Genomic DNA, 18497 nt, shown 5'->3' with positions numbered 1-18497 from the left:
TCTTGGACTCATACCTGGACCCCCTCCTCTTTCAGTTGTGAACTGGTATGTCCAGCCATCAGAGGGCAGGATCCAGACACTTCTCTGTGATTTAACAGTTTTGTCGCTATTTGGGTCCTAGGGCTAAGTTGTGGTAGTCCCTGACTGTTCATCTTGCATTCTTTAAGTTGGTCCTGCACAGGTGTTTCAAGATGTCCTCTTTTAAACCTCACACCGTCAGAATATCTATTCTGTACTCGTACTCTTTGCAGTCTCATTTTTAAACGTTCTTTTTCTTGTCCAGTCTTCATCACGTGCACGTCACGGACTCGTGTAACTGATCCACATTCTCTACCACATTGTGATGAGCTTCGATTCCGAAAGTCTGCAGGACGACACAACTACTGTAGCCATACTAAATATCACACATAATATAGTTGGCATATCTCCAACAATTTTATGCATTACAGCCAAGAAATGGCAACTACCTATTGTACTGAAGTAGCTAAACTGAAATGGATTCACAAAGCCAAAATCTGTACAGTTCCTTAAGGAAGCAAAAGACGTTACAAGAGAAATTCAATAAATCTGTTTATTTAAAATATATACTATATATCTTTAGCTCTTTGAAGTAGCACCGGTTACAGTCTGTACAATTTTTATACACCTCCCTTTGTGAATCGCTAATACAGATGACATCTTGAGCATCTACCCGTTATGGGGCCAAACATTAGTCGTAGCAGTGACTATAATGAACATCTGTTTACATTTCTGTGTCATGAGATTATGAGATTATTACAAGTAGCATGAACTGTCTGCATCTATCGTTTGCAATTAATCACTTGAAATGCTTCAAAAACACATTATACAAAAAATGTCTTGATAATTAATGAGTATAAAGAACAGGTATCTGGAAAAAAGCCATAAATAATTGTCAAGAGAAACGGCTGAAAGAGGGCATACAAAGGGCATCAGTAGAAGGATATGAGGTCATTCAGCGCTGAAATGGAAAATGACAGTAAAAATGTCTGAAAGGCGTAGCAGGAGGAACGCCTCGCAGTTGCACTATGAATAAATAGTAAGGAGAGGGCGGAAAGGAAGATGGAAGAAAGAGAATACGAAGAGGTACAGTAAAAAGAATGAAAAGGGTCGCAGCTAGGGCCCGAAGGGATGGTGCAAAGAACCTTGAGTAATGCCCACAGTGCACCACATGAGCTGCACTGATGCTACTAACCCCCTACGGGGAAAAAGGAGGAAGGCTAAAAGACAGGAGACAAAAGCTAAGTAGAAGAGTCACAGGAGGGACAAAGCTGACATCTTCAGGTTAGCAAAGTATCTGAGGAAAGATGCAAAATGGGTAAAAGAATATGAAAGACATTTTCGAAAGCAGAAATTAAAAGCTTAAAGAAATAATGGAATGACTTCAGGCAGCATTCTGAAGACCTGAGTAGAGAAAATAAACATGAAATGGAGGCTGCTGGCATGACAAAAGGGACTGACGAACAATACAAAAAGCAGAAGTTGGAAAACCCTCAGGAATATCTAGAATAATACCACACTTTCACAAATTAACCAGTCAACAGAGATAGATGTGGAAGTACAAGAGGGCCTGGGAAATCATCTGAAAAAATGGTGACCCAGACCTGATATGAGTTCAGGAAAGACAGAGACTTGATGTTTGATTCCATACAGGGAGAAGCTGAAATAAAACCATTTATGACAGTAGTGGTTAATACACAGGTATAAAATGTAAAGAAAATGCAATTTTTTTCACTAAAAGACAAAGTACAAAGAATAAAATTGGCATTATAGACTACAGCCTGTCTCAAATTCTGACACTTCAAGTGCGATGACAGGTGTAACTTTTAAAGGAATGGACAAAAATTTAAAAAACTGAACCTCACAAAAATATTCAAAGTAATGAACACAAAAAAGAATTAGCAGACAGACATTACAAAATTAATAAATGTGTACATTTATTGTGCCAATATACAACCGGTAAAAATCACCAATAAAAGGTAAAACATTTTATAAATGCAATTCCTTCAAGAAAACTACACAAGATTGAATATAACATTTATAACTAAGTAAAAAGGACAGCCTTTCAGTCCGATTCTGAACCAAGAAAAGGAGGGGTAAGGAAAACTAAGAAGCAGGGGTTAACCCGATGCAATTTTGCATCAAGGAAATATAAGCAGGATGAGAGCAACGAAAAGACTAGTGGCATGGGATTTGAAATGCACATAAAGAGGATTACAGATTTCCACATAAATGACCTCATACATATTGTGACCGTCTTTCCTGCAATGGACGAGATTCGCGTGGGACTGATGTCAGCCAGTCATGGATTACTGTAACGTGCCGAGTTTGCAATGAGAATATCAGTTCCCTCCATAAAATCGTTTTCTAGTATAACATTCTTTTCACAGAAAACATTGGACTGAGATTTGATCAACCCACAGGTGAATCATCCCAACACCAAGATCTGGGAATGATCAGTAAGAAGGTTAGAAGCTACCCGTGAACGTAAGATGCTTCTGTGACCTTACTGAAACTTGCGATGGGCCTTCGGAGTACGGCAGGTGTGGCGAGAGACCACACTGAGGCCCAAACTGCCAAATGAAAGTAAATTTGACAGATCACAACATATAGTAAAAAAATATGAGATACAGAACTGAGAGTGACTAGAAGAAAGTAATATACAATTTAATTTTTCCTATACAATGTTAAATTTCAGCATGCTATTGTTATATTACAAAGACCAAACCCACATTACACATGTCAGTGGGAGTTGTAGCACTGACAGGATCATGGCCTAAAATTGAGTAAAGTTAAATCACAGGGGATAAACTAGCAAAAGAAATTGTCTGCTGGCTTTGAATAAATGCCATAAATATTTAAAAACAATAAGCTCTGCAATACAAAGCTATATGATACTGCAAGCGCAGGGGTTCAAAACAGCCAAAATACTTTACGGAATCACAGACAAGTGAGAATCAGATGGCTCTGCCTACCCAAGACGGGTGGTCTTATTTTGACTGGAAATTTCATGTGCCTTTTGGAGCCGAACAGAATCAATTCTTTGCTGACAGACAATCTTTTCAATATGAAAAAATATTCCATTTCCATGACCTTCATTTTTCCTGCAATGACCACATACTACTGACTACTGATAATGTGCTATGGGCCCAGGGGTCAGAAATGGTCCTCAAGTGGTAAGCTCAACAAGAGGCAGACTGCTGCTCTTTAGCTAAAAGATCTAGTAAGCGTCAACAATGTTCTGGACTTTACATGAGTTACTTTGGAAAGCCACCGGGAAAAGTTATAATAATAATTCGGTTAGATCGACATTTGTCGTAACTCTTCACCAAAGTTACTTAGCTGCATCCCTAGTTACACATGGGACTGTTAAGGCTGTGAGGAAATCGCCGAAGTTGACGCGAGGACCTCTTCAGCGAGTACAATTTGCTCTGCGTGGAGAGCTGGATTGAACACCGACGTGTCCTGCGGCACCGATTCCACGCACGTGTCGTGTGTACTGGAGGACGCAGGCATTATGGAGGAAAGAGAAAGGTGGGGTGCGGAGGAAGTCGCCTGATGAGTCGATGCCGTGTACAACGTGTTGGATGATGAGGGTGGCAAAGAAACAATACCATTATTGCAGTACGTTAAAGTTGTGACTGAAGACAGGTTTGACAGAGAAGTTGAAGGAGGGCTTATTGGGAAATCATTCATATTGGAATGTATATTACCAAGGGAGACACTGCTCAAAGCAGGCTGTGAATGTGAAAGCATGTGATTGTTGGAAACAGCTGACCCTGAGAATACCACCACAGGTAACGTGGATGACGAGGGTTTGCTGGACAGGACGATGCATGCAGACGATGGTGAACTGTTTGAGTACACGACGGTGTTCGAGAAGAGAACTCGATATGCTGGATGGCAGAGAGATGGAGGGTAGAGGGACAGCAGAGAAGGTGATGCTGCCTGAAACCAGAGATGTAACCGAATCCATAATGTTGGAAGAAGGTGTGCTGACAGACTGGAGGTTGCTGGAAGCACTGATCGAAGTGGAAGATGGACCATCGGGCGTTAAGCCCAACAACTGCAGTGATTCTTGAGGGCTAGACTGCGGTGCATCCTTAGCTGCCTCAGCAGTGCTCTCAACGCTCGGCAACTGCTCCTGTGCACTCTCTCTCGAGTGAGTGCGAAGGTGAGAGGTCATGTTGTCCTTACGTGAAAAGCAACGGCGACAGATCGGACAAACGTGGTTTTTCTCGCCGGTGTGGACCTTGAAAAAATCATCAGAATATAATTATATACAATTCAATGCATTTACAAGTACAGTGGTCCTGCCGTGCTAGAAACCATCTGAGAAACTTGAAAGCTTTAAAAGTTACACACTACAAGAGAATTTACTGGGCTAAAATATACATGACTGTAGCAAGGACTACTATAAGACCCTATCATATATTCAAATTACATTAATGTATCGAAAACATATGAAGCAGGAACTTTTACTGGTTCTAATTATACTATCCCCAGTAAAGTTTACGAAAGTTCATATACATACAGAAGTGCTCCTCCTACGTATACGAACTTTTTCTCATTACTGCTTAAAAAGACAATTTAGGATATGCATATCTAAAATTTTTTTTAAAACATCTTATAAGTATAATTCAGCCAAACCTTATTTCTGGGTGAAACTTCAAGATAAATATCCAGCTAATTTTGAAGAACATTTCAGCAAACTGTACAATTCTTAAACTGTGTGAGTAGTTTGTGGAAACTAACATGATAATTATATGCCTGGGCCAGAAAGCTGAACTTATACCATAACTTGGTCCACTGAACTTTACTCAAAGTGTGGCATTACTTGTATATTCAAAGATTCAGTTGCTGAACTGTCATACTAAGATTAAAATACACAAAGAAAATATTTTGTACAGTACTGTACCTTGTTGTGACGGGCAAGATCTTTTGGAGCGAAGAAAGTCTTTTTGCACAACTGGCAAGCATACTTGCCACTTGTGGTATTATGAACTAACTTGATATGGCTCTTCAAGATTGCCTCCGTTTTGAAATCGTGCCCGCAAGTCCTGAAAAAGTTTTAGGAGCTTATTCATAGCATAAGTCACTTCTGTTATTGTAGGTTGAGTTACTTAAAGAAACTCTGTACATTGCATTTCATGATGTTTACTGTATGGATGAAGTCTAAGTTAAAATAACCATGTCTTTTCCATATTTGGAGAATATGTAGCAGCCCTGTGAGAGCTGTGTGTTTTAACATAGTGGAGATCATATATAGACCCACAAAATTACCTAGACATTAGTTGAACTGTCAGAGCAACAACCTTCCTCTCTTTCGGAAGTGGAAGTTTTGTCCCTCCAAATACCAGGTTAACATTTTTCATAAAAGTCGTACATTTTACTTACATAAATTTAATGCTGTTGTGTACTCCTAGTTGTGATAAAATTCTTGGCCTGTTTCACCAAGTTAACACTGCCATTCAGGGGACCTAATGACTTTCCAATACTAAATTATTAGCATGACAATACCATCATAATGAAAATGAGTTTAACAAATTAGAACTCTACGAACATGCGTGAAAAAATGATAAAAATGAGCATCCACTTACTGGCACTTGACTCTCTCTTTGGTCGTATGCACTTGCACTAAATGCTGGTCCAAATACGACTTCGCTTTGAAGAGGGCACCGCACTGCGGACACATATGCTCACGCTGTTCTTGGTGCACAGTTTTAGCATGTTTGTCTCTGATGTTTCCCGTCTGAAACCACTTGCCTGGAAGGAATATAACTGAGGTAGTTAAACGAGCAAGAATGTTGGACGAGCTAGAGGCTAACATATTTATTATACAGGCAGAACAATCCATGAAATTTTACAGGAAACATGAACAGAATATATGATACCTCTATCTTTTCTTTCTTTTACTGGGTCAAATATATTTAGGTCACATCCAAATTCATAGTAAAAAAAAAAAAAAAGTAAAAATTTCTCCCACGACAGGTGAGGTTTATTTAATTACCGACTATTTCTCTTCATAAATTCTACATAACTCCTATTTAGTAACAGTTCCTCACTTGGCAAGTCAGTAGAGTTGTGGGCTAGCACTCGCTAGGCCTGAGTTCGAGTCTCCGGCCGGCTAATGAAGAATTAGAGGAATTTATTTCTGGTGATAGAAATTCATTTCTTGCTATAATGTGGCTCGGATTCCACAATAAGCTGTAGGTCCCGTTGCTAAGTAACCAATTGGTTCTTAGGCATGTAAAATAAGTCTAATCCTTCAGGACAGCCCTCTCTAGGAGAGCTGTTAATCAGCTCAGTGGTCTGGTAAAACTAAGCTATACTTAACTTTAACCTATTTAGTAACCAAAAGGAGTGATTTTGAAGCTGCCAAGAACAGAAGTCTCAAGAGACTGGTTCTGAGAACCATGTGATGTCAGTGGTAACAGGTGGACAAGAGAGGTACTGTATGTTGGACAGGACAGCTTGTGTGTACACCAAGTGCAGAAATGCTAAGCAGAGCTGAAGTCACAATATCCATTTCCATTCTCAGTAATATTCACACTATTCTCGAAAAGTAGTAAACACCCCGTATTCACGGTCTCACGATTCGCAGACTCACCTCTTTGCAGATTTCTCTGTGAAATATGTACACATTATTCGCGGAAAATTCACCCATTCGCGGTACTTTTCACTTGGAAATATTAACTAATGACTGTATTTTCACATCATTTTCATGACTAAATGCGCTTCTTGTGATAAAACTATTATAATACTCAGGTATAAGTATTTTTAGAGATTTTTTTTGTGTTTGAACTATCAAAATAGGCAGTTCTAAGTGTTTTTAGAGGGGTTTTAAGTATTTGCGGATTTTAGCCATTCGCAAGAGGGTGTGTGTGTGTGTGTGTGTGTGTGTGTGTGTGTGTGTGTGTGTGTGTGTGTGTGTGTGTGTGTGTGTGTGTGTGTGTGTGTGTGTGTGGTATGCATCCCCCATGAATACGGGGGGGTTTACTGTAAGTATCGAAAAGCAATCTACTAAATAATAAAATACTGCACTTGAATCCACAGATTTCCTCAAAGCACAATAAAAGCATTCAAATGACATACCACAGATGTTGCAAGAATACTTCTTCGCCTGACTACTACGATTGTACTCATGGGGCTTACGGAAGGCCACACCACGCGTGAATTTCACAGCGTCATCTGCAATGAATTCATGTATATCTTAACAGGGAAGAAAAGGGCTTTGATTTATGTAAATGCTCTTCAACAGAGACTTCCAGGTATCAAGGCTAGAATCAGTAATATTCAGACTCACCCGAATTCTCATTATGAATGACCATGTGCTTGTGGTAACTCTGCTTCCACTCGAAGGAACGATTACACACCTTGCACCTGTATTTCAGTCCCTCGTGCTTATTGGTCATGTGTAACTGTAGGTAATAGGGTGTTTTGCAGTCCTTGCCACAGTACCCACAAACATTCCCACTCCCTGAAAAGATACCACTTTAGCGAGAAATGAATTCATGGTGTTTTTTTATGGACAAACAACTGCCTTAAGCCTTTGTTTGGATCGGAAAAACCTATTCTCAGATTCCTTTGAAAGGGATGTCAGATCATCCCTTTGAAGTTGGGAAGAATCCAACATGTCTCTTGCAAGCTGAAACCAAAGAAGTTCCAAATCACTGATGTAATATTGTACCTTAAAGTAATGGGGCCTGTGAGGTCATTCGGTGCTGAAAGGGAATTGAGAGCAAAAAGGCTTTAAAGGTGTAACAGGAAAACCTCAAAGCAGCTGCACTATGAAACAATTGTTAGGAGTGGGTGGACAGTAAGATGGAAGAAAGAGAATTTGAACGGAGGTACAGCAAAAGGAATGAAAGGGGTTGCAGCTGGGGGCCGAACGGACGCTGCAAAGAACCTAAAGTAATGCCTACAGTGCACAACAGGAGGTACACTGATGGCACCAGCCAACTATGGGGTACCTTAACCTAGCATTACTTCAGTTTTGTAATCTTATAAATAATTAAACGTCTCACCTCCCTCTTGATGCGTCTTCTTATGAACTCTGAGTGACTCTTCGTGTCGAAACTCCTTGGGGCAGAGGGCACATTTGTACAGCATGTTCAGATGAGTGCGGAGATGTCGCGTCAACGTGCGATGCGTTTTGAAAATCTTTCCGCACTGTGGGCAAGGCTCGTTGACTGGCCTGTGCGTCATGACGTGTGCTTTCAATCCGCTCTTCTCCACAAAACATTTTTCACAGAATTTACACTGGAAATATCAAAAATATCAAAACAATTATAATCTCCAATATTTGTTACTTCAAATCTAATCTCTCCAACGTCCGACAGTGCTACTGATCTACCTTTTCTGCATAAATATTTCTAAGTAACAAAAAATATACTGTATATATATTGCATATATATAGAGAGATATATTATGGTATTTTCTTCAAGTACTATAATCAAAACAATAATATTTCTATTATATTAACACAGACAACTTGTCTCACATCTAAACAAATGTATTTAAGTCTTTTCTTCAAAATAACTACTGGGAAAATATTGTTACAGTACAGTAATACGATAAGAGGACACTTTAAATCAAGTCCTTATCCCACTGATTGCTACATAGCAATGCCCTAAACCACATAAAAAATCAAATGGAGGGTTCCTACAAGAATTCGAGTTCATGAAACTCACCCTAAAGGCTTTGTTTCCCAAGTGGAAGTTGATGTGTCGAATGAAACGGCCGTGACGCTCGAATTTTTTACCGCAGTACGGGCAGACACGTTTTCCTTCTTGCAACCTCTCCCATTCCGGTCTTATGATTTCCTTACGGTCACTGTCAAGATGGAGGAAATCAAGCCAGTTGCCAATACAGTATACTAAGTCCTGTGTGAGTTACATGCTAAGTTTTTGTAAATAATCTGGTCCATCTGTTATAAATTCCTCGGATTACTTAGCTATTAATATTACTGTTCATTAGATGAACCCTATTCATGTGGAACAAGCCCACCAAAGGGGCCACTGACTCGAAACTCAAGCTTCCAAAGAATATGGCGTTCATTAGGAAGAAGTAAGAGGGGGTAAAAGGAAAACAGAAAGATGTCGCTTATTAAAAAAGAAAAAATAAATGAATAAATAGATAAATATGTATTAAAATGTATCAAAATAACAAAACCAAAGGAGATCTGGGAGTGCATTGTCAAAATTCTCAATGACCTAATGCCTCAGCTCGTAGAATGCACAGATAGTTAATTTCAAGAGGGTAAGGTCTGCAGATCAGCCTAAGGGCTAAGCTGGCTTTATGCCGGCCAACTCTAGCATCCGGTTTGTAAAACTGTACACCTGAACTTTCACGCTGGCAGTGGATGAATCTCGAGGCACTCAATTACACAATATAAAATATGAATTCTCCTTGTATTCATAATTTATTTACATTTTTATCTATTTATTAATATTTTAATCCACTTTTTCTTTTCTAATAAGTGATCTCTTGTTAATTCTTTCATATGAACACCATAATATTCTTTGGAAGCTTGAATTTAAAGTCAGTGGTCCCTGTGGGCTTGTTCCATATGAATAGGGTTCATCTTCAAAATATAATAATAACAATAACAACAATAATATTACAACATAAAGTAAAACATTAGTAAAGGATCCAGTACTAGACAAAACCCCTCCAATGTAAGAAACTTGAAAAACAGAATCAAGTGCAATTCAAGACTTACGTTTCATACATGTACATAGAATCCTCCTCCTCCTCTTCTTCTTCAAAAACTCTCTCTTTGAAACTAGGACTGCCTTCAGAGCAGTAATCATTATCATTTGACTTGTCTGCCATTACCTGGGGATGTCTTGACTCCATGTGTTCCTTATATTCCTTGTAGTTCACAAAGTCTTTCCTGTCGATGAAGGAAACCTCAGGTTAGAATGAAAGAAAATATGACTAAAACGTCAAAATATTCATCATCTGGTAATCTAATTTAAGGAAATTGTCCAATATTCGCTATCAAATTGTAGATTCTAAAGGAAACTGGAATGTAACATGGACAAGTTACTACGATGAACCATCGGTCAAACTTACGAACCTGCAATTCAAACATCGTGCCTTCTGGGTGCAGTGAACTGTGGTAATGTGAATCTCGTAACTCGTCTTGGTCAAACCTTGCCACTGGCACAAGTAACACTTGAACAGATGTCCCTCCTGCATGTGTCGATTCCGACTCGCTTTCGTCCTGCAAGATTCGAGAGGTCTGAGCTCAAAGAATATAAAAGAAATAAAAACAAGTAGTAGTTGAGGTATGACATTATCAAAGAAAAAATAAACATCATAGTCTTAGATCTTATGATCCTTGGATTCTCACCTGAACATAGCGTCACACTTGACGCAGTCCCACAGGGGCCTCTTCACATCTCCCTTTGTTGGCTGCCTCTTCCTGAAACCATCCATTTCTTCGGGAAAGGAACTTTCATCCTGAAAAAGCAAACATTTCCAAGCGTATTTATAGCTGATAGGACGCAAAGTTTTATGCCCTGGCCCCACGAGCTCAAAACTTGTCAAGGTTTCAGCCGACCCACAAACAAACAATTGAATTGGGACCTGTCTTCCAAGCACAGTCGACCCCCAGGATTTGAGGGGTATAGGGACCACAAACCCGGCCCCCCCCCGCGAAGAGCTAAAATCCGCAAATACTTGCTTACAACTGCCTCTTTTGATAGGTCAAACACCAAAAACACCCTCTAAAAATGCTTATACCTGCCTATTTTAATAGTTTTATCATGAAAAATGTATTTAGTCATGAAAATACTTAAATACAGCAATTAGTGAATATTTCTCTATGAAAAATTCCACAAATAGGTGAAGCTGCAAATTCAGAACTGCAAATAGGCAGGGGTCCACTCTAATCATATAATGAATTATAAGATTTTAGGTGTTGTATGACCTGTAAAACTACATGGACAGGAAGCTACAGATCTAAAAGATGTTCCCAACTCAAGAATAAAGCTTTAAGAGGAATGTTAGAAGTCAAATGGCAAGAAAGAGTGAGATATTATACATGGAAATTACAGACGTTCCACACGTAGATCAGATGATAATGACTGGGAGAAGGAGATGGTTAGGATAAATCCTTTGCTAACTCATTAAAAAATGTAATTCACAATTTTAAAAGCTGATTAATTCTTCTGAGCCTGTAAAATGCATATCTGCACTACAAACAAATACAAAAACCATATTCCAAAATACAGTTACATTTGAATTACATTTCAAGTCTATGGGAAAATATTCATTCATTCATTCCTTAACTGCTATGAAGCTTTAATTAACATGACCCATACAAAATTTAAGCAGCTACAGTACCTGCAGACTTGCTTCAACAAACTCCTTTTTGACCTTGGGTACCCTAGGAGACCTCCGTAAAGTTGCCCCTGAAAAAAACATTCCCTCGTCTGCGGCCTTCGTTTCAACACAACTGACAGGCAGTTTGGAAACGCCTTCCGTTTTGGCAGGTTGCGAGCCTGTGTTGTCTCCTTCAACACAGCTGACGGGAACTGTAGATGTTCTTTCCAGTGACTCTAACCTCTTAACCACCACTTCTTCTTTTATGACTACTTCTTCTTTGATTACTTCTTCTTTTATTACTACTTCACTTGGATTATCTTTCCCTTTCGCACATCTTTCTCTTATCACCACTGACTGGGGAGAGGCAATGTCCACAGATTGGCCAGACCTGACTGGGGAATCACCTGAGACGACAAACAACTTACGAGAGCTGGATTTATCAAGAAAATTGCTCTTCCTGTCACCAGTTTCGTAATATTTCAGCAATCGGCTCTTCCTGCATTTTCCCGACTCCACCTGCTTAACAGACACACACATGCGACCAACTTTGCCCTTCTCATCTTCTGCATTTTGCGCATCACTTTTTAAAGAGCTTGTACCGTTACAGTCTGAAAGTGACGGCTGTGCTTCTTGGGGTCTATAGGAACCGGTAACAACTTCACACGAGACTTCCTCGACTGCGTCCAAGCTTGTCTCAGATATCTGGTACTCGACAGAATCACTCATACACCTAGTTTCTTGTAATGGAAGACTGACACAGCCGTTGCTGAACACTTCACTGGCTGCGATTGCTAAAGCATCTGGCTTTGCGCCCACCGTAAGCTCCACGTGTGAAGGGGACGGAATGGTCAGTATCTGTTCCTCTGGGAGCATGTTACTCGACTGCAAGATACCCTCGCACAACACCTCTTCCGCCAACAAATAGTCTCCCTCTATGTTGATACCCTGAGGCAAAATGTATGTTTTCTCATTGGATGAAATAAATGAAAGAGTCCTGTCCATTGATTTTTCTGTGTCTGCCTGCCCTGACCTTATTTCCTCATCACATCCACCGGAGTCAAGCCGCCTCCCTTTCCTGCGACTGTTCAAAAGCGGTCTCGACGTCAAGTGGATAACTTGGCCGTCAATCAACGAAACCTGAATGGGAGTGGATGACCTAAAGTCATCTTCGGAGATCGGGAAAGCGACGTGCAAAGCCTGGGAACTGTCCTGTTGCTGCACTAGACCATGTAACTGATTCGCCTCTGGCCTCGCTGAATGGCACTGTAGGAGTGCGTGAGCTTTCTCCTTGTTTTCCACACCCTCGCTCGCAATAACACTGTCGGCAACATCTTTCACGCTCACTCGCTTCATGTATGGCTCTGAAGACTTTGGCAAACTATTTACAGTTACTTCTGCACAAGATTCCATTGTACAGCCTATGCTCACTCAGTCACCCAAGCCTGGACGATCTGTGAATAGTAAAGCTCACATTAAACTTTAATTGAAAACATCTGAAGCTTATCTGCGGTAATTATGATGACCGCAGCATGGGCAAAGAGAATGAGGAGTGCCCTATTTTTAAAAGTCCTTGGTCAAAAAAAAAAAAAAGTATTTTTGCCATTCACAAACCACATACTTTTCTAAATGCTCATCTCCTGTTTTTATTTACTGACCAGTACTAATGGGGAAGCCACTCACTTTTGTATTTTCCTAACCCCTACACTTTATTTAAAATTATTGTGGACCACAATAGGAAACCAGAATTTTTGGGTAAGGGAACATCTACAAAATGTGTGATGCACCACAGCCTATAAATAATAGATCAGCAAATGTAAAAATGTATAGTTTATGTATGTCATAAATGCATTGTAAAATGCATGAAAACTGTAACAAAGGTTATTACAGGAGCGCACCTTAACCCAAGGTGTTGAATGCCGCAACTGGATGGGGACCCGTGGAAACCCCATAACCTTCGCTAAATAATATAGCACTGGTATTTACGAGGATACATCCTAACCTTACCTAACCTAATATTTGTAATACTGTATATAAACTGATAAACTTCAATTATAAACTTCTCCATATAAACAAAGAGTTCGATTTTTAAGCAAAGTTTTGACATTTTAATTGACAATAAACACCATTCTATTCATCTACTACACAAAGGGTAAAATAAAAATAGATCACTTACGTACTAAGTGGGATAAAGGAACTCATGGAAAACACCAACTAAGGACGAGGCTTTCCTTCATTATTCGGTAAGCACAGACTTTGTCGTCAAGTTACATTTTACGTTCCATAACGAAGAATGGCATCATAATCTCAACTCGAACGTTCGCGACTTAATCTGGCCCAGTGAAAAAAATGTACTTGGACCAACAGGTCGGGTTAGGCTAGGTTAGGGCAATACAACCAAGCATATCATCGTTTTTGCTTTCAATGCGATCCTATGACTGGTCTAGGCTATTAGTCGATAAGTTACCAGCCTCGTCTTTTTGACGATTCATTGGATTTTACCTCTAGATTAATAGTGTAGCTTTGCTAGGCTATAAAACGAGCTCTTAGCATGACCTAGAATGACCTAAATTTACCTTTGCCAAATTAAATGTAGCCTATAGCCTACTATAAGCTCAGCCTAAGCTAACCACATGGTTAGGCCATACTAACCTACCTTAAATTCATATAAAGTATTTTAGTTTGCCTATATATATAAATAACTGGAATAATTCACTAAAATGACCTTAAATGACCCAGACCATTCAAGGTCAACTCGGGTCACGGCCTAACCTAAGACTTTGCAAGTTCAGGTTAGCCTAGGATACTATAACCTACCTTAAATCCACATTAAAAATCTTAACTGCCTAAACATATATATAAATGACATTATTTGTTCAAGTGACCTTAAATAACCCGGACCAATCGAGGTCAAGTCGGGTCGCGGCCTAACCTAAGACTTTGCAAGCTCAGCTTAGCCCAGGCTACTCTACCCTACCCTAAATTCACATTTAAAAATTTTAAATACCTAAATATATATATAAATGGCGTTATTTGTTCAAGTGACCTTAAATGACCCGGACCAATCGAGGTCAAGTCGGGTCACGGCCTAACCTAGGCCCTAGCCTACCCCGACGTAAAACCGACCTTATTTAAACCCTTTCCCCCATTTTAAACTCGGAATGACCACTTAAATAATAATTAACGCCTTGTTTCCTCACTTTTGACCTTTGAAATGGGCATAAAATAGGCCTAAAATAGGCCTAAGCCTCATAATTCACTTCACTTTGCGAAGTCACCTGTCAAAGCCAGACTGTAAACAAGGTTGCTCGGCGCTGATTGGTCGAGGCGCCCGTGACGTCATCAATGATGTAATGGTGTCTAGCGTGTCCCGTGTGACGTCATGGTTGTAGACTTTTGATTTTTTATATTAATATATACAATTTTTAGTGGGATGAAATATGCTTACATCTACTTAAGGTAATATGTAAATTATACAATATATATTTGATTATTTTATGGTTTTAATTATGTTTTTCGTTAAAATTCTTTATGAAGTAATCGAATTTCTCAATGAATTTGATCTTGATGTTGAGATGTTTAATATTCAAAAAACTTTTTGATGAACATATCGTATAGTATCAAAATCCCATTATAAAACAAACGCTGAATTGAACTAAATCAAATGAAAGGACAAACTTAAAAACATAAAGGCCTATTTTGAAAATTGCGCTCAGCAGGAACGCAATATTGTTTTATGCCAACGAAAATATAATTTCCCTTCCCCGTGTTCGGCTTTTTAATTGTAGGGGTGAATAAATGTATATTTTGTACGGAATATAATCAGATTTCTAACACCCCATCAGCTAATCAAACGAAGGAAACGTAAATCCCCAATTTAAATCGCCTAATAAATATCATTTTGGTTTATTAGACTTATGTCATTCATCCGGAATTGTAAAAAGAAAAAAAAAATAATAAGTTGGTACCAAACTTGATTAAAACTTTGGTGATTTAAGATCGCCCTGAAACAAAACACAATGCTTAATAAGGCAGAAAAATAATATGCATGATTTGATGGACATCCTGATTAAGTTAAACATAAATCAAGGATAAATTCCAATAAAAACAAGTCAAGATATTAATTTTAAACAATGAAACTAGCTCAGGCCACCCATAATAAATGCTCGTTTTCTATAAAGCAATAGGTCAGGAGTGACTTTTCTATTCAATGCTGCTTAAAAGCTGTTCAGGTAGGGTTGCCACCTTGAGCTCAGAAAAATACAGAACATACAGTAATTGCATAACGCCCTTTCAGCTGGGGCATTCTGAGGCTGTGTGCAGCTTGTGCAGCTGACATGAAGACATGTTTCATATGTGATGAGGACTGGAAGATCACTTCTCAAGTTGTCAGTTATCAGTGAAGTGACAATTCTATAGAAATTCAAAACTAAATGACATGCTGTGACACAGACAATGAAATAATATATATATGTATACCATCAAGTTTATTTTATACAGTTCCTCGTTGGACGGGTCGATATCGTTCTCGGTAGCACTTTGCTGGGCCTGCGTTTCTCCGACCGCCAATGAAGAATTAGAGGAAGTTATTTCTGGTGATAGAAATTCATTTCTCGCTATAATGTGGTTCGGTTTCCACAATAACCTGTAGGTCCCGTTGCTAGGTAACCAACTGGTTCTTAGCCACGTAAAATAAGTCTAATCCTTCGGGCCAGCCCTAGGAGAGCTGTTAATCAGCTCAGTGGTCTGGTCAAACTAAGGTATACTTAACTTTATTCCTTCAGAACTATACGAAAATGCAGGATTTATTTCCACTGCTAAACTACAATAGCCATTGAAAAGTAACATCATAGAAATTTTCAGTGAATCAGGGAAACAGGCTATGGATATCGGTCATTCCCTGCCGGGGGAAGGGGGTGGGGGGCTAAGGGTAATGGGCTAGTGGGTGGCGAGACTGACCTCTCGTCGCTCACTCGCTCATGAGTCATATTATGCCGCGTGCCATCTTGCCGCGTATTTTACACGTATCGAAGGCAACCATCGACAAACACATAATTTTGCAGTCTGGGAAGATTGACTGAAAAATAAGCTCATGTAATTTTAAAATAATAACGTTCAGACATCCAAATACAGAACAAATGGCGTTCTGTATTGGTTCAATAGAGAACGCAACATCTCGCTCTCCAATACAGAACGAATCTGTATTTTACAGAACGGGTGGCAACCCTATGTTCAGGTCGTTTTAAAATCAATGAAAGAGGGACCGGGGAGGGGGAGAAGAAGTAGGCCTAGAGATTAGTGGATAGATGAAGTGAAAGAGGTATTGGAAAGAGGTCTCTATATATACTGAGGGCCTTTGTATCTATAATCTCGCATTCTCCATCTTCTCATCTCATTCTAAGAAGTCTTCTTCTTTCTAAAATTTCCAAATCATACTTTTTTTTTGGCCAACTGTGATCTTACAGTGTGCTTCTTTCCACAATACACAAATGAATATTTACTTTCATCACTCGTTCCTTTAGTAAAAGTACAGGCTCAGATTTTTATCTATCAGCCATCAATTATGCATAAAACTACTTCAAAATCAAAGCTAAGTAACATTCAAAGTTAAAGTTTTTCTCTTCAGAGCATCCAAGGCTTTCTCAAATGCAATACCACGCTATCCATTTGATTGGAAAACTGTAGGCCTAACTATTTTGTCTCTTATTGCAAGACTAAACCCACCGGCAGGGCTACAGCACTGGGTATGTTATCTCACCTTTATCATGCCCCAAGTGTGGCATATTAATTACAGTACTGCGAGTACCAAAGTACCATTGCCCAATCTTCTTTTTATACATCTTTTCAACACCAACTTCACTTTGAGTACTTATTTGGTCTCCTCAAAGGATTGTCAGTCTTGAATGACAATTCTGAAATGGCCAGTATGAATGATAGACTGAAATATTATGTAATCTATAATTATAAAATCTGATAGAATCTGGTCTTGTCTGTCCTCCCCCGGGGTGACAGTGGGGGAGACATGACACAGCCACCCAACCCCTGCAAATTGGTTTGTCCTCCCTGGGTAGGGGCAGGGTAGGTAGGGGAATGGGAGGGTAGGGTAGACATCCACACTCCTCCTGCAAACCTGTTTGTCTGCCCCAGGGTGGGGGCAGGGGATTGGAGGGTGGGGGAGAGAGCAGCCCCGGGTTCCAGCACGCACAGAGCGCCAGCAAGCTCGTTATACAATCATCTGAATGAATCTGCTTGTGAGAGAGTGGACCCCTATCCCACAAGCCACTTGGGTAGCCAAGAAGTTGACCACTGCTACGTTGCATTCTTGGAGTGTACAAGCTCGTCGCAACACATCGGACCAAAAGTGTACGCTAAATTATGAACTACAGTCCTGTACAATGGCATGTCGTCTCTCTAACTACAAAAAGATTACATAATTTACCTGTCTTTCGAGAGTACAAGAAGTTACTGCAGAATTCTTTAGAAAGACTGATGACCGATACAGTAAGCCCATCAAACTTCTGGGATTTAATGTCTTGCTTTTCATTCGAACAAAAGATAAATGAATCTCTTTCCTACAAAAGATTAAAGAGATTAGGTTATTAGGTGTGGTCAAATTCCAATTCTACTACAGATTAAATACCATGATTTCAAACAACAGTAGTACTTGATTATTTTTTCTTGTATTTATGTATGATTTCATAAATTATACAGATTATAAATATACTGTTCAAAATACAGACTACAGGCTTACAAGCCCTTGACAGTACAGTACTGTATTGCCAATACAGTAGTTTCTCAGTGCAGGTAATAAAACCTATCAATAAAACAAGTAAGAGGCCATGGATGAAATGTGCCTCAATTATAACAAGTGAGAGGCAATGGATGAAATGTGCCTCAGTGTAAAAAAAAAAAAATTTGATGCAAGACCAAGTTTTGCTACAAAGGGGTCAACTGATTAAAAGTCTCTCATCAGATACAGTACTTCTGAAGACAGACAACCCAGAGATTTGTCATTAGCTGTTTTGCCCATTACGGCACTCCTTCATCAAAAAACTGACTTCGTGGTAATGTTTTAAAGAAATAAACACGGCAACAAACAAGATTTCCACTTGGAAAGGGGTTCAAAAACAAATAACACACACACA

General features: G+C 39.4%; 1 protein-coding gene across 5 annotated transcripts; it reads right to left on the bottom strand.

Annotated features, from left to right (window-relative positions):
* Positions 1 to 557: 557 nt before the first annotated feature.
* On the bottom strand, positions 558 to 14697 carry LOC136852890 (uncharacterized). Of its 5 annotated transcripts, none has more exons than XM_067127824.1 (12): positions 14631 to 14697; positions 11374 to 12806; positions 10379 to 10488; positions 10103 to 10249; positions 9743 to 9916; positions 8712 to 8853; positions 8046 to 8280; positions 7325 to 7498; positions 7114 to 7209; positions 5619 to 5784; positions 4937 to 5078; positions 558 to 4270 (listed from the first exon to the last, which is right to left on the bottom strand). In XM_067127824.1, exons 2-12 carry the CDS (start codon positions 12763 to 12765, stop codon positions 3728 to 3730), a joined length of 3321 nt encoding a protein of 1106 aa, XP_066983925.1. In that variant the 5' UTR covers positions 12766 to 12806; positions 14631 to 14697; the 3' UTR covers positions 558 to 3727. The 5 variants fall into 5 exon arrangements, with proteins under 5 accessions (XP_066983925.1, XP_066983923.1, XP_066983924.1 ...); XM_067127822.1 differs by having other exon boundaries at positions 13529 to 14672; XM_067127823.1 differs by having other exon boundaries at positions 14553 to 14665.
* Positions 14698 to 18497: the final 3800 nt, after the last annotated feature.

This window comes from Macrobrachium rosenbergii, chromosome 26, assembly GCF_040412425.1.
Source record: "Macrobrachium rosenbergii isolate ZJJX-2024 chromosome 26, ASM4041242v1, whole genome shotgun sequence".
Taxonomy (NCBI): Eukaryota; Metazoa; Arthropoda; class Malacostraca; order Decapoda; family Palaemonidae; genus Macrobrachium; species Macrobrachium rosenbergii.
This window is presented reverse-complemented; position numbering and strand designations above follow the sequence as displayed.